The 21,796-nt window shown below is 42.4% G+C and overlaps 1 protein-coding gene across 1 annotated transcript in view; it reads right to left on the bottom strand.

The window, feature by feature from the left end:
- Positions 1 to 21,796, bottom strand: part of MET (MET proto-oncogene, receptor tyrosine kinase) — a 200,772-nt gene that overhangs the window by 69,502 nt on the left and 109,474 nt on the right. The window contains exons 8-10 of the mRNA XM_073573343.1: positions 20,698 to 20,834; positions 19,509 to 19,670; positions 16,828 to 16,927 (exon numbers count right to left, since the gene is read on the bottom strand). Coding sequence (XP_073429444.1) covers positions 16,828 to 16,927; positions 19,509 to 19,670; positions 20,698 to 20,834 — 399 coding nt within the window. The remainder of the gene's footprint in view (positions 1 to 16,827; positions 16,928 to 19,508; positions 19,671 to 20,697; positions 20,835 to 21,796) is intronic.

Raw genomic sequence — 21,796 nt, 5'->3', positions numbered from 1 at the left:
CCCAAGCCATCACACTGCCTCCGCCGTGTTTTACAGATGATGTGGTATGCTTTGGATCATGAGCTGTACCACGCCTTCGCCATACTTTTCTCTTTCCATCATTCTGGTAGAGGTTGATCTTGGTTTCATCTGTCCAAAGAATGTTCTTCCAGAACTGTGCTGGCTTTTTTAGATGTTTTTTAGCAAAGTCCAGTATAGCCTTTTTATTCTTGATGCTTATGAGTGAACCCTCTGTATTTACTTTCATACAGTCTTCTCTTTACGGTAGATTTGGATATTGATACGCCTACCTCCTGGAGAGTATTGTACACTTGGTTGGCTGTTGTGAAGGGGTATCTCTTCACCATGGAGACTATTCTGCGATCATCCACTACTGTTGTCTTCCGTGGTGCGCCCAGGTCTTTTTGCATTGATGATTTCACCAGTGCTTTTTCTTTCTCAAGATGTACCAAACTGTAGATTTTGCCACTCCTAATGTTGTAGCAATTTCTCGGATGGTTTTTTTCTGTTTTTGCAGCTCAAGGATGGCTTGTTTCACCTGCATGGAGAGCTCCTTTGACTGCTTGTTTCCTTCACAGCAAAACCTTCCAAATGCAAGCACCACACCTCAAATCAACTCCAGGCCTTTTATCTGCTTAATTGAGAATGCCATAACGAAGGGATTGCCCACACCTGTCCATGAAATAGCCTTGGAGTCAATTGTCCAATTACTTTTGGTCCCTTTAAAAACAGGGTGGCACATGTTAAGGAGCTTAAACTCCTAAACCCTTCATCCAATTTGAATGTGGATACCCTCAAATGAAAGCTGAAAGTCTGAACTTCAACTGTATCTGAATTGTTTTGTTTAAAATTCATTGTGGTAATGTCTAGAACCAAAATTAGAAAAATGTTGTCTCTGTCCAAATATATATGGACCTAACTATATATACAGTACAGACCAATAGTTTGGACACACCTCATTCAAAGAGTTTTCTTTATTTTCATTACTATGAAAATTGTAGTTTCACTCTGAAGGTATCAAAACTATGAATTAACACATGTGGAATTATATAATTAACAAAAAAGTGTGAAACAACTGAAAATATGTCTTATATTCTAGGTTCTTCAAAGTAGCCACCTTTTGCTTTGATTACTGCTTTGCACACTCTTGGCATTCTATTGATGAGCTTCAAGAGGTAGTCACCGGAAATGGTCTTCCAACAGTCTTGAAGGGGTTCCCAGAGATGCTTAGCACTTGTTGGCCCTTTTGCCTTCACTTTGTGGTCCAGCTCACCCCAAACTATCTCAATTGTGTTCAGGTCTGGTGACTGTGGGGGCCAGGTCATCTGTCGTAGCACCCTATCACTCTCCTTCTTGATCAAATAGCCCTTATACAGCCTGGAGGTGTGTTTGGGGTCATAGTCCTGTTGAAAAATAAATGATGGTCCAACTAAACACAAACCGGATGGAATAGAATGCCGCTGCAAGATCATGTGGTAGGCCATGCTGGTTCAGTATGCCTTCAGTTTTGAATAAATCCCCAACAGTGTCACTAGCAAAGCACCCCTACACCATCACACCTCCTCCTCCATGCTTCACGGTGGGAACCATACATGTAGAGTCCATCCGTTCACCTTTTCTGTGTCGCACAAAGACACGATGGTTGGAACCAAAGATCTCAAATTTGGACTCATGAGACCAAAGCACAGATTTCCACTGGTCTAATGTCCATTCCTTGTGTTCTTTAGCCCAAACAAGTCTCTTTTGCTTGTTGCCTGTCCTTAGCAGTGGTTTCCTAGCAACTATTTTACCATGAAGGCCTGCTGCACAAAGTCTCCTCTTAACAGTTGTTGTAGAGATGTATCTGCTGCTAGAACTCTGTGTGGCATTGACCTGGTCTCTAATCTGAGCTGCTGTTAATCTGCGATTTCTGAGGCTGGAGACTCGGATGAACTTATCCTCCGCAGCAGAGGTGACTCTTGGTCTTCCTTTCCTGGAGCGGTCCTCATGTGAGCCAGTTTCTTTGTAGCGCTTGATGGTTTTTGCCACTGCACTTGGGGACACTTTCAAAGTTTTCCCCATTTTTCGGACTGACTGACCTTAATTTCTTAAAGTAATGATGGCCACTCGTTTTTCTTTACTTAGCTGCTTTTTTATTGCCTTAATACAAATTCTAACAGTCTATTCAGTAGGACTATCAGCTGTGTATCCACCAGACTTCTGCACAACACAACTGATGGTCCCAACCCCATTTATAAGGCAAGAAATCCCACTTATTAAACATGACAGGGCACACCTGTGAAGTGAAAACCATTTCCGGTGACTACCTCTTGAATCTCATCAAGAGAATGCCAAGAGTGTGCAAAGCAGTAATTAAAGCAAAAGGTGGCTACTTTGAACAACCTAGAATATAAGACATAATTTCAGTTGTTTCACATTTTTTTGTTAATTATATAATTCCACATGTGTTAAGTCATAGTTTTGATGCCTTCAGAATGAATCTACAATTTTCATAGTCATGAAAATAAAGAAAACTATTTGAATGAGAAGGTGTGTCCAAACTGTCTGTACTGTGTATATATATATATATATATTTTAAAGGGGTTGTTTGTGTCTGGTCTAAATTGATGTCTGCACTCAGTCTGTATGACTGCAGTCTTATGAATCCCCCCCCAGCCCATTCACAGTGCGCTGCAAAGATTGGCTGGTTTCTGAGCCAGGAACAGCGGTGATGTGTGCGTCATACATACTCCATGTCAGAACCTATCTAATGGGAGCGGCCTTGTTCCATATACTTGTGTAGAACGAGGCGGCACCCCGTCTAGTTATGCAGCCATCCAGTGGGCACGTCGGTCTAGTGGGTGTGGACTCGCTCTATACGAGTGTATGGAGCAAGGGCTCTCCAGCTAGATGGCTTCTGCCCTGGAGTATGCATAACGCATTCATCACCTCCATTCCCAGCTCAGAAACCAGCAAATCTTTGCAGCGCACACTGCGTACAGAGTAACTGCAAACTTATCATTTTAGACCGGGCAACCACAATAATACTTTTTGACAAAATAAAAGTAATTTGCTTTTGCACTTTAAAAGGTAAAAAAATGAAAGAAAACAAAACAAAAAGTTTTGCTCTCTGATGTTTTTGGTAGAACTATTCTCCACTGATCATGTAAAACCATAATTCCAAAATTGTATACAATATATTGTTTTGTTTCACTGTAATTATGAGCAACTATACGGTTACATAGGGTTAACATGAAATTGGTTACTTTCCCCCTGTGTTTGTAAAATGAATCAGACATACAGTACAACATAATGTAAAACTGTGGTTGACACATTGTAAACTGCCAATAAAAAGCCGCAAGGAGCTGCCATCAACAAGTAGCATTTCATCGTACATGGTTTCAAAGGATGACTTAGTCATACAAATAAACTCTACACCCGTCACCACAAGTCCATAAAGGAAGTACTGCGTAGGAAATGTATGTCTTTGAAATAACCTGACTTTTTGAGACCTATAGCCAAGTCAAGGAGTCTGTATTAACATCAAACGTTTTGATGTGAGTGGTAAATGGTAGATTATTCTAATTTGTACGCTTTCATCTATTTATAACTTGTCCTTTCACTGACTGTTTTTTTCCTGTGCAGACAGAATTCCAATCTGTTAAAAAAAAAAGAACTTAGAATAAGAAAATCTCCTATAACTGAAATAGGAACACCTATTAGAATTTATTAGCGTTTAGCAAAAAGATTTTCATCTCCAGTACATCCTCTGATTTGTAGGCCTAGTGTGAAGTCAAGATTGCATGACACCGCAACAATGACATTGCGCAAAGCCTACAAGACAAAAGAGGATCTGGGAATGCCAGCAGGTAAGATGAGGGTCACCATCACAGACCTGCGAAACTTTTGATTTCTGGTACTTATAGCTATTAGAACATATAGATGTATGATCATAGAGGGAGCAAAAAGTAGCCATTGCTCTGGTGTGGCTATATATTATTTAGCATCCCTTAAAATGTGAAAACCCTGTGTAATACTACATTTTTATTGTGATATGCTATGGCACCAGCAGATTCCTACAGTGATTGTCTCTGACTCCACAGGTTTTCACCAGTTTAGTAAAGTTGCCACACTTAATAGTTCATACTATATGTGCTAAAAGATAAGAGCATAACTTATAAACATATACAGCTCCGGCAAAAATTAAGAGACCACTACATCAAAACCCTGTCATGGGAAGCCCATTCTCCAGACCTGAACCACACTGAAAACCTCTGGAATGTAATGAAGAGGAAAATGGATAGTCACAAGCCATCAAAGGAGAACTGCTTAAATTTTTGTACCAGGAGTGGCATAAGGTCACACAAAAGCAGTGTGAAAGACTGGTGGGAAAGCATGCCAAGAAGCATGAAAGCTGTGATTAAACATCATGGTTGTTTTACAAAATATTGATTTCTGAACTCTTCCTGAGTTAAAACATTAGTATTGTTGTTTCTAAAAGATTATGAACTTGTTTTCTTAGCATTATTTGAGGTCTGCTAGCACTGCATTTTTTTGTTATTTTGACCATTACTGATTTTCTGAAAATACAAAATTTATTGCTTGGAAATTCGGAGACAAGTTGTCAGTAACATAGTAACATAGTTATTAAGGTTGAAGGAAGACTTTAAGTCCCTCTAGTTCAACCCATATCCTGTCCTAACATGCCCTAACATGTTGATCCAGAGGAAGGCAAAAAAACCCATGTGGCAAACAGGCTACTTTTCACACATCCAGTGTGTGGGGTCCGGCGGCGTGCGGCGAAAAGCTGGGCCGCCGGATCCGGCCTGCAGCCGTGACACCGGATGTGTGTGCGGCGAGAGATACGGCTCGGACATTATTTAAAGGAGCCGCAGGACGAGGTGGACAGAGGCAGCCGATGAGAGACAGCTGCTGAAAGGGAGGTGAGGGGAGGGGAGGAGAGGAGAGGAAAAGAGGGGAGGGGAGGGAAGAGGGGGGTGGAGAGAGAGAGACATGGGGGTTAACACTTAGTGTCCAGGTGAGAGAATCTCTCTCTCTTGCCGGGCACTTGTGGGGTTAACCCCACAGAGAGATCTCTCTCTCACCCAGACACTGTGAGTGTTAACCCCACAAGTGCCCGGCGAGAGAGATCTCTCACAAGTGTCCGGGTGACAGAGAGAGATCTCTCTCTCGCCGGGCACTTGTGGGGTTAACATTCACAGAGTCCGGGCATGCGCTGTGGAAAAAGCCGGTCCGGCGCTGACAAAAAACGTTGCAGGGAACGTTTTTTGCAGATGCCGGACGGCTAATTTATGCCGTGTCCGGCAACAACTGGACACAACGCATAACCATCCGGCACGATGCGGCGACCATGAGAGCTTATGGGGCAAAACCGGATCCGGTGCTGGATCCGGTTATTAAAAATTTCGCCGCATCGTGCCGGATTACAAAAAACGGATGTGTGAAAGAGGCCTAAGCTTCACATTGGGGAAAAAAATTCCTTCCCCATTTTTGGCCTAAGAGGTGCGGCCACCGCCATCAGGGGCTTATCTACAGCATTCTGTAATGCTGTAGTTAAGCCCCCGATGTGACCTTAAAGATAAGAAAAACGAGTTAGAATATACTCACCGGAGGGCATGGTCCGGTGCGGTGGGTGTCACGGTCCGGCCCCTCCCATCTTCTAGCGACAAAGTCCTCCTTCTTCTGCCGTGGCTCCTGCGCAGGCGTACTTTATCTGCCCTGTTGAGGGCAGAGTAAAGAACTGCAGTACGCAGGCGCCGGGAAAGGTCAGAGGTCAGGCACCTGCGCACTGCAGTACTTTACTCTGGTCAACATTGCAGATAAAGTATGCCTGTGCAGGAGCCGCGGCAGAAGTAAGAAGGAGGACATCATCGCTAGAAGATGGGAGGCGCCAGACCGGACCGCGACACCCATCGGACCGGACCCCGGGGTGAGTATAATATAACTCGTTTTTCTTATTTTTCAGGTTACATTGGGGGCTTATCTACAGCATTACAGAATGCTGTAGTTAAGCCCCCGATGGCGGTGGCCGCACCTCATAGGCCAAAAGTGAGGTGAAAGATTCCCTTTAAAGTTATATATACTGTTTGTGGTTATTTAATAAATGAGGTTGCTGTGGGTTTACATCCAACATCACGCAAGGAGTTGTTTTATTTGGTTGGTAATTGGTTGGGTATGGGGGAGGAGTTTGTCAGATATGGGGGCCATTTGTCACACATTCCCAGAATCAAGAAGAATGACGAGTGATATGGCTCCCACAGAGCTCCGATTGCAACATCAAGTCTATCTGGGATTACAGGAAGAGAAAGCATGGTGTGTGCAAGCCTACAGCCACAGAAGATCTGTGGTTAGTTCGCCCAGATTTTTGGAACAATCTCTCTGCCAAGTTCCTATAAAAAATTTGTACATATGTATTTAGAAGAATTGATGCTGCTTTGAAGAAAAAGGGTGGTCAGGTGCCTAATATTTATTTGATTTAGATTTCTCTTTTGTTAATTCACTTTAAACTGATAAAAAAATGATAAACACTTCTATTTTGAAAGCTTTCCTACTTTTCCACACCTGCCTGAAACTTTTGCACAGTGCTCTTTATGCATACATATATATCACTCATTCTCATATTTTAATACAAGTTTAATACCAATAACGCACAATAATTTCCTGTCTCAATAAACACTTATATCAGCCTCATGAAATACGATGACACTGGACAGCGCGGGCACTTATTAATTGCCAGTATCAATTTCACATAATTCAGATATTTAAAGAACTGGCTGGCTGTAGGAAGGCTTCCTAATTCTTATTCTACAAGTGTTGAGAGTAAATCACAAGTATCTGTTTTAATATTCATTACATGTGAAATTATTTAAAAGACAAACACAGTTCAATGAAGAATGATATTTATGTGTGTAGCCAAAAACATTATGAAAAATGTATAAAACCAATTAATAGATGGTGTTTTGTATAAACATGTATGCATTTGTCCCTTGTCATCCTCCATTTAATTTCTGTGTAGGACGTTGTGCTCATTTCTCAAGACTTTATTGCTTTCTCTCTTATTGTGGCTTTTGAATATTTAGTTTTCTTCTGATGTCCAAAACACAGACTAGGTTTGCTCTCCTTAGTGGTTTTTCTAGGATGGGAACTATGGACCTGATTCATTATCGTATTTGCGCCTTTGTCTAGTTTTTGGTGTTTTTCGCCTGGTTTTTATTTGCTCTTACATTTTTCCTATTTGTTGTGTTTTTATTGTTTACGTCTGTCATTGTGGGCAGGGTTTGGGTTTCCAAATTCTCTCCTCCCCACACAGAGTGATTTTATATATGCCAGTTATTTTGGTGTAAATTTGGTGCCATTTTGAGAATCATGTGACTTCTTGTGCTAAAGACAAAGAATTCAAGAGCAGTTTTGTTATTTTGAATGACATTCGTGAAACACGAGCAACATTTTTAAGAAGTTGGTTCAAAGACATTCAAAGAGAATCACAAGACAAATAAACAAAATAAAAAAAATGTAAACAGCAAATGGTGAATTGTACCCCATGTTCTCATAATTATATTAATTGCAGGAGAGTAGTAAGTGCAGTCGCACCCAAGCCCTTGAGTCTAAGGAGACCAAATGGTCCCTTTAGCCTATATGAGAAGACTAATACTTTTACACACCCCATGATAGTTAGGGGCCCTGTTGGAAATTTTACACTGAGGCCCATGAGCTTCAAGTTACCCCACTGGTTATATGTATTATGTTTTCAGTAAGAAAAGTCAAACTAGATTATTGACATATTCTACAGGCTAAGTGGTGTTTTTTTATTGTTGAGCTATATCTTTAAAGAACTGAAGGACCAGATATTTAAAGTCCTTCATTGAGGCAACGTGACAGATGATTCCTGCAACTCAAACCATAAGCAGCATAACTCAAAGACCGGCTCTGTTGCAGCAATGTACCGTATATTTTACTTTGAAATGCTGCAGCCTTTCAGAGAAAAAAATATTTATGCAATCTGGCAGGTCCCTTTGGTTTCTCCCTGCCCTCTTCCCTTAACTAATAGGTCTCTCCTTATATGTGAGTATAGGTAGGGGGTAGTCAAGCAGGGGGGGTTCTGATTTGGCTCTCTAACAATCCTACAAGCATCTCTCACTGAAATTTTGCTTGGTCTTCCAGATCTTATCTTGACCTCCATTGTTCATGTTAATTGCTACTTCTAAGCTACATTTCAAACTAAGGAAAGGGCAACTTGAAAACACTTTGCTAGCTTCTTATTGCCTTCTCCTGCCTTGCGGGCCTCCACCATTTTTATTTTCAGAGTGCTAGGAAGCTGCTTAGAAGAACCAATGGCTGCTGTTTTTTAGCACAAGGTTAGAGGATGCTGGGTTTTTATAAAGTTGGGAAATTTGCATCACCCTGCCTTTCCTAACGACGATAGTGAACAAGCCATAACCCTAACAGGCTAATTAAGGTCTGAAACCATGGTCAAAGCTATCTGAGCACAAAAATCTCCATAAACTATAGCATCGGCACATTTTCCTTTTTTTATTTTAATATATAAGAGATGAAAATATATATATTTTTTGCCTTAAATACAAAGGAAATGCGTTATCTTTAACATCAGGCCTTTCAGAGATAATCTCATCTTCAACTTGATTAACTGTTTAAAGCCCCCGTTACACACTGCGATATCGCTAGCAATATCGCTGCAAAGTCACCGATTTAGTGACGTTGCAGCGATATTGCTAGCGATATCGCTACATGTGATACTTACCTCCGACCCGCTCCCCCGCTGGTTATCGCTGATCGCGCGAGAAGCTGCTGGATCATTTCTCGTCGTCAGCTTCCTGCGGCGCTTCCTGCTGTGACGACGAGCGACGTGTGGAGCCCGGCGGGAGGACGCAGGATCGCCGCGTCTGACAGGTAAGTAGCGACCCCCGTCCCCAGCGATGTCGCTGGTGAGATCTGCCTGTGTGGCAGCTCACTAGCGACCACCTAGCGATGCACCAGGGATCCTGACCGCATCATATCGCTAGTCGGGATCGCTGGTGCATCACTAGGTGTAACGGTACCCTAACAGTAATTTTGATCAGGGGTGCCCAAACTATTACATGCCATGTACACTGTCACTTGTTAGAGGTGTTCTCCTCATCTGGTCTTTCACTTGTAGTTTTGTCTTTCTGAATATGCCATTTTATGGCAATTTTTATTTTCTTGGATGGATTTTGCTTGTGGGTTATATTGTACATTATTGGCCAGCGCAGTCACAAGATTTTTCACATTGAGGGATGTTGTTGACCTATATCCATTATAGGCTTCTAACGCCACAACGCTCCATCACCTATTGGTCAGCTAGTTTATATATGACTAATAGTAGAGGTCATCAAAGCAATAACATACTGCATGCTACAGCCAGTAGGTGGCAGTAATCTCGCAGATCTGGTGATGTATCTCCAGTTGCATCTATTAAGGTTAATTAATGCAATTTCTAAATTAAAAATTGGCAAAACAGAGAATTCTATTTGCTCAGCATTAATTGCTAATAGACAATAGCATTAGTTTGTTCCAATCAACTCTAGTATGAAGTGTTATTTGTTATTCGCTGCTTTGTCTCCATTGAGTGCAAGTGGATTAATTGTGATCTTAATGTATGTGGAAACTGTAAAATAATCAATAGTTTTAAAGAACTTTCAAATCAAACACTACTGCTCAAAGAAAGATCATTTCTCTGGTTTGCTGCCTTCAAACCCTACGCTGACACCAAGCCCCTTTCGTCTGAGAAGAGGTTCACGTGTTCCTTGAACTGTATCGGGCTCGTCTATTCTGTAATCCTTCTTTTTTTATTGTATTATTGGTGAATTCATTGCTCTAGTTATCAACTGAAGAGTAGCGATGTCCTTTAAATTAATAATGGTGGTATCTGTAAGTCTCTTTGAGGCTGTTCTATAGAAGTGGTTCACGAGTGCAGACCACACATTTTAGCAGGCAGGTCAGTGAAGTAGATGCTCTTATGGAATGATAAAATCTAATAATGCTCCTTAGAAGCGATGTAATATGACTGATTGGTAGGGGCAGGAAAATCTCATTTGCGATGACCTTGCTGTTATGTGATTTGACATGACATTTTAAGCTCCAAATTGGTTTTAGCAATTGAAGAATACGATGGTTTTAGTTTTCAAGAAATATTGGATTGCAGAACAATGAGGAAATGCGGTAATTTAATCTACTGGCTACTCAATTAGAATACTGGCCACAAAGCAGCACCTTTGGTTATGATTGAATTAAATGTCTTTTAATGGGAAAAACTGAATTTCCCCTCTACTTGTGTTTGTGTTATAGGAGAAATCTGAAAATTATCTGTTTGTCAATATCAAAGACCACAAAGAGGTCCAGAGAGTAACATTCCCATGAATCTCTAGAATTGTAACAGTGCCAAGCTAAACAAAAGGTTCTGTCCGGCCAAGTTCAGCTCACGCCGTCTTATACTGCGAGTCATGTAGGTGATAAATAATGTTATTCATATGTGTGCCACAGCTTCCTGGGGTAAGACAGGAAGGAACAGAATGGTAGAAATGAAGGTTATGTGTGTGTATGTTACATTAAGATATCACAGTTTTTAAGTCTATTTGTGGTTATCGAGCGTCTTTAGCAAAAGTTCAAGGCAAAAATAGAATTCTAGTTGTAGTACTGAGATGTCAGGTACAACTTCTGCATATCCACAACAGAGATATATCAGAGTACTACACTAATATACTCATAAAACTGAACAGTTAGCTGCTGGAAAAAGAATTAGCCATTAAATTGTTTTAATTAGACAGCATGAAAATAAGCAGTTTTGCAAGTGACTTGCTTATCCTATCTGCTTTCATTATCCTGCAATCAGAGCTTTTCTCTTACATAGTATACAGCTTGTTTTCATGGTGCTTAGAGCCCCGTCACACATAGCGACTCACCAGCGATCCCGACAACGATGTGAACTTGTCAGGATCGCTGGTGTGTCGCTACATGATCTCTGGTTAGCTGCCAAACAGGCAGATCTCAGCAGCGATCAGGACAGCGACATGCGGGCAACAAGCGAAGCACGTCGCTTAGTTACTTACTGTGTACCTTGGTTACCAGCTCCCTGCACCAGCGCGCTGGTAATTAAGGTACACATCAGGTTTCTAAGCGCCGCGCGGCGCTTAAGGCTGGTTTCACATTTGTGTTTTTTAGCGCTGGAAAAAAACGCATACCTGCGCATGCGTTTTTTCCCCTATATTTAACATGGGTGCGCATACCTGCGCGCTGGTAAGCGCATGTATGCGATTTTCATGCGCTGCGTTTTTTTGGGGTGTGCGTTGGTATTTTCCAGACGCAGCATGTTGCATTTTTTGGCCCTGCAAAAAAGCGCATGCGCACATATGCGCACGTTTTGCGCTAAAAATGGCCATTATAGCCTATGGATGCGCATATGTGCGCACTGGCATGCTCATGTATGCGTTTTTTTGCATATGCGTTTTTTTTTTTTAACCATGGAATTTAGGGGTTTGGGTTAGAGTTAGGGTTAGTTAAGGGGGTTTAGGGTTAGGGTTAGGGTCAGGGTCAGGGTTAGGGTTGGGGTTTGGGTCAGGGTTAGGGTTAAGTATGGTTTGGTTAAGGGTTAGGGTCAGGGTTAGGGTCAGGATTAGGGTTAAGTATGGTTTTGTTAAGGGTTAGGGTCAGGGTTAGGGTTAGGGTTAGGGTCAGGGTTAGGGTTAGGGTCAGGGTTAGGGTTAAGTATGGTTTTGTTAAGGGTTAGGGTCAGGGTTAGGGTCAGGATTAGGGTTAGGGTCAGGGTTAGGGTTAGGGTTAAGTATGGTTTTGTTAAGGATTAGGGTCAGGGTTAGGGTCAGGATTAGGGTTAAGTATGGTTTTGTTAAGGGTTAGGGTCAGGGTTAGGGTTAGGGTTAGGGTCAGGGTTAGGGTTAGGGTCAAGTATGGTTTTGTTAAGGATTAGGGTCAGGGTTAGGGTCAGGATTAGGGTTAAGTATGGTTTTGTTAAGGGTTAGGGTCAGGGTTAGGGTTAGGGTTAGGGTTAGTTAGGGTTTAGGGTTTGGGTTAGGGTTAAGTATGATTTGGTTAAGGGTTAGGGTCAGGGTTAGGGTTAGGGTTAGGGTCAGGGTTAGGGTTAGGGTTAGTAAAGTCATGGTTTGGGTAGTGTGAGGGGCCACCTAAAAATGTTGGAAAAAACCGCAAACGCGGTAAAAACGCACTAAAAACGCGTACAAACGCTTAAAAACGCTGCGTTTTTTTCATGCATGCTCATAAAAATGCTTGAAAAAAACGCAGCAGTTGTATGCTTATGTATGCGTTTTTTCAATGCGTTTTTTTGCGGGAAAAACGCGCTGCAAAAAAAAGCAAGTGTGAAACTAGCCTAAAAACCTGATGTTTACCTTGGTTACCAGCTCCAGCTCGCTGATCGCTGGTCTCCTGCCTGCCACACGTGCTGGCCAGCAGGAGACCAGCGATCAAAAAAACGTCCTGGCCATTCCAGGATGATCAGCGATACCCGGCAGGGGGGCCGGTCGCTGATAAGTGTCACACACAGCGATCTCGCTGGTGAGATCGCTGTTGCGTCACAAAACTTGTGCCTCAGCAGCGATCTCGCTAGCGAGATCACTGTGTGTGACGGGGGCTTTAGCCACCAGAGCCTAGCCTAGGGTACATAATAGTTACATTCCAGGAGAGGAGTTAACTCCTAAAATACTAGTCAGCTCTCTCCAGCCTATTGATTGATTAATAAAAATGTCTATACAACAGTTACCTGCTCATCTCCCTTCCCCTTAGATCCTGACCAGCTTCTCTTATCAGTCCTTTAGAATCACAATCCCCTGGCACCAAGCATCATCACTCTCACTGTACTGAGTGGTGTGCTTGTTCAAGTGCTCTGTTATCTCTATGTGTAAATACAGTGATAACAGTGTAGGCTCCAAAAAAAAAAACAATGACAGTTGATTGTTAGGCTAATGCCCCCATTACACACTGCGATATCGCTAGCAATATCGCTGTAAAGTCACCGATTTTGTGACGTTGCAGCGATATTGCTAGCGATATCGCTGCATGTGATACTTACCTCTGACCGGCTCCCCTGCTGCTCATCGTTGGTCGCGCGAGAAGCTCCTGAACCATTTCTCGTCGGGCGCTTCCTGCTGGGCTTCCTGTGGCGCTGACGAGCGAGGCATGGAGGCGGGCGGGAGGACGTCAGGATCGCCGCATCTGACAGGTAAGTAGCGACCCCCGTCCCCAGCGATGTCGCTGGTGAGATCTGCCTGTGTGGCAGCTCACTAGCGACCACTTAGCGATGCACCAGCGATCCATATCGTTGTCGGGATCGCTGGTGCATCACTACGTGTAACGGTACCCTAAGTTCATACTAGGCTTTTTTAATGCATTTTTTTGTGCAAATTTTCAGGTGCGTTTTACAATACCAGCAAAGTCTATGACATTTCAGAAATTTCATGCACACTGCTTGTTATTTTTTGTCATCAGGATTTTGCACTTTACATGTTTTTGGCACAATGGAGCATGTCACTTCTTTCAGTGTTTTTTTCAGTGTTTTTCATCCATTGAATTGAATGAGTGGTGACAAAACGCTGAAAAAAATGCACCAAAACGCAAGTATCAGGTTCTGCTGTGTTTTTGTGCCAAAACCTGATTCTATAGAATAGGCCTTTTTTTTTAACATTGAACTTTATCAGCATGCAGTTGAGACAAATATAGCATGCCAAAATGCACAAAAACGCAAGAAAAACCAAGGAAAGGTTAACTTAAGCTTTTCTTTTTTCAGTGTTTTTTTTTCGGCAGCAAAACCTGAACTCTTGGCAGGAAAGAAGCTGCAGAAATAAACCCTTTTTCCTTACTTTTTCACTGCATTTTTTATGCTTTTTTTAATCAGCATTCACAAGAGACAAATCTAGCACGCCAAACCCGCTGCTATTAAAGGATATACATTTTACCAATCCCAGTCTGGTACATAGATTATAATAATACTAATGAATAGTGTCCAATAAATATAAATATCTATGTAAGGAAAATCTCTGGTATTCAATCCACCAATACTTCTTTCACAGCACTATACTGTGACATTGTAATCTTGTCTACATTAAGGCATAACGGTAACTATGCAGAAAGATCATACCAAACTATTCATAATGGACACTTACACTTACTGGTATTGGTGAATTCCCTGTCGCCCCAAACCAATGATAGTTGATTGTGTTACAACATAACTTTTGCTGAGCGAAGTGCCCACCCTGCCAGAAAGCAAGAAGTAAGGAGACTGCACTGCAAAGTTGTGAGCTGCTTAAGGGACAACTTGAGAATAATACTTTAAGAACTTGCAATGTCTCTATCATGACATCATGTGAGGTCTTGCAGGTACCTCCTCTACTATATGTCATTACTATAACTTGTGCTTTATTATGTGTAAGCATGGGCTATGTAATGCTGGTGGGTGTGGACCCACTACGCCACGGGCCGGGCTTATCCTGAAGGAGCATGATTAAGAGACTACCTGGTTTCCGCTAGGGCGCCTGTTGGTGATAGTAGGCTTGACTGCCGCAGCTGACTGGAGAGACAGAGGCATGGGTGTGTGGTACAGAAGGGCAAAGACTAAACGTGGTCAGACGGTCCAACGTCAGGGCACGCAGCACAGGATCAGTAGGAGTAGCCGAGGTCAGGAGTAGAGAGGTTAGGCAGGATAGGAGAACTAAATGGGTCGGCAACGGGAAGTAGAATACAGAAGAAAACATATACATGAACAAACAGGGTAAGAACCAAATGTTTGGGCAAGGGGTGGTGGGAGAAGCTGCCCTATATAGAGCCTGCTCGCATGGGATAGGCCAGGGAGCCAAATCTGTACAGGACACAGCAGGGTTAAATTGCTGCAGAGAACGGCCATGCCTCCCTGAGGCCAGATGGAACCACAATGCATTGGCAGCAGTGCAAAGGAGTGCAGCAAGAAACAAACCTCAGCAAACCAACCTGATGTGAGGCGATGCCGCGCGGTGACCATGGAGAGTGGGGAGGCGCTGAGAATGCATGCGGATTATTGCCGTAACAGGCTAAACTACAGTTGGTGCAAGGGTTGTAGTCTCACGCAAACCCTGGAGCCTAATAAGCTCGAAAAGCTCACATTGGCCCGGATAAGAAGACAAATGCTATTACAAACATATGATGGTTGGAGGCTTGATTGGAGATTTTGCACTGGGGCCACGTTGATGCATCCCTGGCTATAAGCAAGCACATAATACTTATAGACTTTAGGATTTATTTTGGAATTTTCAGTTTATTTATAATAATGATGGCAATTTTTGTTAAGATAAAGAAAAACATAAACGAAAGATACGAATTATATCAACGATTCCTCAGAAATAGTGATCCAGTCACCATTTTACTGTCTGTAGCCCCCGGAGTAACTACCTTAGTCGGCTTCTCAAACTGTGCGGTGGGGCTCACCGGTGAGATGCCAGCTAGGTGTGGGGGAGGTGCAGCTGGAGAGGCAGTTCATATAGAAGTCTTGTGCTGCACTGGCCTTTCTTTGGCTGCAGCAATCGTCATGTTGGTTTAATATTTGACTCACTGTATACTTATTTTAATGTTATACTGTGTTCATGAGGCAAAAAAGGAAAATTAAGAGATATTTATAATAAGTATGAACTTCTTTTACAGAAGGATGAGGCTAGACAATATTTTGGTCTGCCTGGTGAGGCCCCAATAGAAAACGTTTGAGAGGTTTCAAAGACGGATTAACCTGCCATTTTTGGTGACAACAATCCAATGTATAAGGGGCCTCCCTGACTCTTTTTGTTAATTGTCTCTACTGGGGTTAGAGTGACAGTGTTCAACCCTCGTGTAGTTTCTAAAAGAATGCAAAAAAGCTTTGCATTGCGTCACTAAGATGAGGCGCAGAGTCTTGGCTGACTGAGGTTTTTCCATGTTCTGTTTAGTTCTGCTTCATGAGAAATGCCACTGTTTTTCCACATCACATTATTTTTAGGCCAGCTACATTTCTACAATATTTCTGGTAAACAAGACTGCTTTTCCTGTCACTATAACCCAGTACTTTTCTAGAATGCAAAGAGTAACATAGATAAGAAAGAACCTTCATGCAATATATTGGTTACATCAAAGTACATTGATACAATATTACAAATGACTGGGCAAGCGGCCCAATAAGTGATACATCACTGAAATCAGGGTCTCTGTCTCTACATTTTCCTGCTCTCGGATGGGGTCAGCAAAAACCCAGTGACAAATTCCTTTTAAATAAAGCTAAGGAAATCATTAGTTTTCAAGCCATTTCCAACATCAAGTTCTAAAAGAAAATGTGGCAGAAGAGGTGGATTATAATGAGGGCAATCTAGGCTACCGCTTGGGGCCCGAGAATCCAGGAGGGGCCCATGGCCAGAGTGTGAACTTTTGATATCAGGGTCATTTGGATGATTTGGGTTGTCAATATGATTTAAAAAGAGAAAACACAGTAGTTTAACAATAAATGGCTTCACCCAACCACTGACCATGAGTGGAGAAAAAGTTTTGGTGTTATCATTCATATTCTCTGAAAAAAAGCCAAAAAAGCAAAAATTCTATAGGGGTATGTAAACTTTTAAGCACAACTGTATACTGCCATGGTAGTATATAAATGTAGAGGGTCAAGAGTACAACACATAACATTGTTATTAATATATACTATCAAAATATAATGTACATTACTCAAGATAAAGGTGAGGAACAAAATCCTTGATTTAGATTTATACTTACAAGGATAACGCTAACATTTCTACCATTCAGCTATACAGTAATACTGTGTACTTTCGTGCTTACCATATTGTACTGCGTGCTCGGCTTGGATAACTGGATTACCATTCGGGGAGAGGCCACTACATTCAGATTCATTCCTTGTGCAATTATTGTGCTTCCTCCACTGTGGATGGCATTCAATATAATGTCGGGGTGGGAGAGAAAACCATGAAATTAGCATATTTTCTATGTACGGTGAACCATTCCAACAAGGGGAATATGGATAGCAAAGTATGATTTGTATGAAACATCTAATTTATTACAACATATAACGTCTAAAATTGAGGTTTCCGTAGAGTATGCCCAACATCCCGGTCTTGTAGATTGATATGGCTTTCAATGGTCTTTGTTTCCAGACACTAGGCAGACAACTCATCTCATTTCTATGAAGATCCAACCACATAAACTATTCAGGGAGGAATCTGCTGATACTAATAGCCTCCCAGGTCAGGAATGATATGTCCATTACCTCCCCCAAAATTTTTGCCAATCTGCGAAATTACAGGCCGCCCTTCACATCTAGAATTAATGATTATGTCTAGATAGAACGACAGCGGCAATAAATTCACTCAGCATGATATAGTATTGCAGGAGTGAATTAAATGAGGAAGATCCCATGCCAATACAATTATTTCGAACTATGGATGATAAGATGGTAAACTGTGAACGCCGTATCCTGGAAATGTCGCCTGCTCTCTGCTTCCATCTATTATATAGCGAGAATAGGGGGCAGTGTGCAGATATCAATTGGACTCAGCTTCCCGATAACCATTTAATAACCAGTCTATTTAATTTTCACAATTGATGCAGTACAGAGATTACACAGTATAAGGCCTGTTTCACACTTGCTTTTTTTTGCAGCGCGTTTTTCCCGCAAAAAAACGCATTGAAAAACGCATACAAAAGCATACAACTGCTGCGTTTTTTTCAAGCATTTTTATGAGCATGCATGAAAAAAACGCAGCGTTTTTATGCGTTTGTATGCGTTTTTAGTGCGTTTTTACCGCGTTTGCGGTTTTTTCCAACATTAGGTGGCCCCTCACACTAACCCAAACCATGACTTTACTAACCCTAACCCTAACCCTGACCCTAACCCTTAACCAAACCATACTTAACCCTAACCCTGACCCTAACCCTTAACCAAACCATACTTAACCCTAACCCTAACCCTGACCCTAACCCTTAACCAAACCATACTTGACCCTAACCCTAACCCTAACCCTGACCCTAACCCTTATCCAAACCATACTTAACCTTAACCCTAACCCTGACCCTAACCCTAACCCTGACCCTAACCCTAACCCTGACCCTAACCCTTAACCAAACCATACTTAACCTTAACCCTAACCCTAACCCTGACCCTAACCCTTAACCAAACCATACTTAACCTTAACCCTAACCCAAAACCTGACCCTAACCCTAACCCTAACCCTGACCCTAACCCTTAACCAAACCATACTTAACCTTAACCCTAACCCTAACCCTGACCCTAACCCTAACCTTAACCCTGACCCTAACCCTTAACCAAACCATACTTAACCTTAACCCTAACCCTAACCCTGACCCTAACCCTAACCCTGACCCTAACCCTTAACCAAACCATACTTAACCTTAACCCTAACCCTAACCCTAACCCTGACCCTAACCCTTAACCAAACCATACTTAACCTTAACCCTAACCCTGACCCTAACCCTAACCCTGACCCTAACCCTTAACCAAACCATACTTAACCCTAACCCTGACCCTAACCCTGATCCTAACCCTAACCCTAACCCTGACCCTAACCCTTAACCAAACCATACTTAACCCTAACCCTGACCCTAACCCTAACCCTAACCCTGACCCTAACCCTTAACCAAACCATACTTAACCCTAACCCTGACCCTGACCCTAACCCTAACCCTAAACCCCCTTAACTAACCCTAACTTTACCCAAACCCCTAAATTCCATTGTCTAAACTAATGGTAAAAAAAAACGCATGTGCAAAAAAACGCATACATAAGCATGCCAATGCGCACATATGCTCACCATAGACTTATAATGGGTGTCTTGCTGTAAAAAAACTCATTGCGCGCGCATGCGTTTTTTTGAGGCAAATCGGACGCACAAAAAATGCAACAAGTTGCATTTTGTGCGCCCGAGCGCATACCGCAAAAAAACGCATGCGCGGTAAAACGCGTACAAACGCATGTGTATGCGCACATAAGCGCATCCCATGCAAAGTATAGGAAAAAAAACCGCATGCGCTATTTAGCGCTAAATTACCGCGAAAAAGAAACGCAAATGTGAAACCAGCCTAACACAGAAAATTCACCCCCTTGTCCCTATCACCAGGGGGTCTCACAATCTAGCTATAAAATCTCACACGCAGAAGCTTTTCTACCATTATACATTTGGCACCACCACCTCCGACTAGTTTCTTGCAGTCTATTGATGCATCTAAATGTTGCAAAACCAGTTACACATAAAAATGGTACTCTTTTATAGACAGTACAAGCCGTTGCCAGCATATGTTTGTCTACATGTGCCCCAGAATTTGCTCTACTTATTATTACTGTCGGTATACCACGTCAATAGTTTTACCATTATTTTGATGAACTGTTTCAGAAGTATGAATATGTGAAGTGTAACATGTCTGGATCTATCTCTACTTGATAAAGTCTATGTCACCGGTGACAGCTGTTCCATCGCCTCCGCACTTACCTGAGGAAAGACTTGGCTGGGTGTATCTTGGAAATGACAGGATCGTCTCTATAAGTGAACAAAGTGCTTGAATCCCGACGAGCGCTGTCAATTTTCAGCATAATCCGGTAGGTGTTACTTTTTTTTCTTGGCGTGTAGCACTCGATAGCTGTACTGGATATGCTGCAGGAGACGTGAGGAAATACAGAAGAATAGAAGAATAACTATAGTAATAAAATGAAAAAGTAACAAAAAATGAAAATGCAAATAATACAGAACAGATGATTCAGTGCAAGCGACAGGTCTATATCTGGGCGTACAAAACAGAGAACAGAAGCAAGTAATGAGATAATCTATGTCATGCATTCGGGGACTTCTGTTTGGGCAAGATTTGCAAATGTTGGATTTCAACATAGCTGATGATGTCTTAAGCCCCCGTCACACACAGCGATCTCGCTAGAGAGATCGCTGCTGAGTCACAAGTTTTGTGACACAACAGTGATCTCACCACCGAGATCGCTGTGTGTGACACTGACCAGCGACCGGCCCCCCTGCCAGTTATCGCTGATCGTCCTGGAATGGCCAGGACATTTTTTTGATCGCTGGTCTCCAGCTGGCCAGCACGCATTGCGTGTGGCAGGCGGGAGACCAGCGATCAGCAAGCTGGTAACTAAGGTAAGCATCGGGTTTCTAAGTGGCGCGCAGCGCTTAGAGACCCGATGTGTACCTTAGTTACCAGCGTGCTGGTGCAGGGAGCTGGTAACCAAGGTACACATCGGGTTTCTAAGTGACGCGCGGCGCTTAGAAACCCGATGTGTACCTTGGTTACCAGCTCCCTGCACCAGCGCGCTGGAATCTAAGGTACACAGTGGGTAACTAAGCGATGTGCGGTGCTTTTTACGCGCGTGTCGCTGGTGCTAATCGCTGGTGAAGCTGCCTGTTTGGTAGCTCACCAGCGATCATGTAGCGACCCACCAGCGATCCTGACAAGGTCATATCATTGTCGGGATCGCTGGTGTGTCGCTATGTGTGACGGGGCCCTAACAGCGGCCTTATTCCCCTGGAAATGACCGTGCATGCTTATCCTGGAATGCAGTTTTATATGGGTGTGGGAAGAGAAAGCTGCCAATATAATATGCATGACTGGCCTATCCTATCTCAATCTGTTAGGAAACAAAATAGAATAAATGACTTCTTAAGTCAGATTTACCTCCTGATGGTGCAGATGTCATTACCAATGTAAACAGTTCTGTCTTGTCCACTTTTCAAGTAATGTCCTTTAACGGTAAGCAAAGTTCCCCCAGATTGTGGTCCATAACTTGGTGTAATGCTTTCTATCACGGGATTCTTATAAGGAAAAACATATCATTATAGTAAATTTTTGTGAAATTAAACAATATACAGTATGGGCACTGTACTTGACTATACAACACTTTTCCCACAGTAACATACTGCCTGACATAAAAGAATGATGTAAATGTCACCTACAGCAAACAACCAAGAATCTAATACTAAGTACCGTAATAACCTGTAAATATCTATTGCATTTAGTATATGCAAGTACTTTTCTGTAATCATGTTGCAAGATGCCATCTGCATTCATGCATTGCTTTTAACGGTTATTATATACAATTTAGATTTTTTTGTGTACACAGCCTCCTTTTTGATTACTTTAAAGGTACTGTCACACTTAGTGATGCACCAGCGATCCGCGACATCGCTGGGGACGGGGGTCGCTACTTACCTGTCACACTAGGCGATCCTGCGTCCTCCCGCCCGGCTCCACGCTCGTCACTCGTCTCTCCACAGGAAGCCCAGCAGGAAGCTGATGACGAGAAACAGTCCAGGAAGTTCTCGCGCGATCAGCGATAACCAGCGGGGGAGCCGGTCGTAGGTAAGTATCAGACACAGCGATATTGCTAGCAATATCGCTATAACGTCACAAGTTATAGCGATATTGCTAGCGATATCGCTTAGTGTGACAGGCCCTTAATACTGGCCCTCTAACATTACCATACTGCCGACCACATCTGGAACAGTTGCATTTATCTTTTATGTGTATGTATATATATATATATATATATATATATATAGGCAGACATATATATTTCTATATATTTATATATAGATATACTGTAGATATATTCACATATCTACCTCTGCGTGTACTGTTTTTTGTAGACAAGTGGAAAGATGGATCTGAAATCACGCTGCCAATCTCCCACCAGACGATGAAAGGACAGTGAAGGGTATTTGGGAGTGTTTTTTATTTGTCACTGAGTTTTTTCTGTTTTCTCTCTTTTCCACTG

This window comes from Dendrobates tinctorius, unplaced genomic scaffold, assembly GCF_039654945.1.
Source record: "Dendrobates tinctorius isolate UK_male_01 unplaced genomic scaffold, ASM3965494v1 ptg000035l, whole genome shotgun sequence".
In the NCBI taxonomy this organism is placed as follows: Eukaryota; Metazoa; Chordata; class Amphibia; order Anura; family Dendrobatidae; genus Dendrobates; species Dendrobates tinctorius.
Note: the sequence above shows the minus strand (reverse complement) of the source record. Positions and strands in the feature narration are given on the sequence as shown.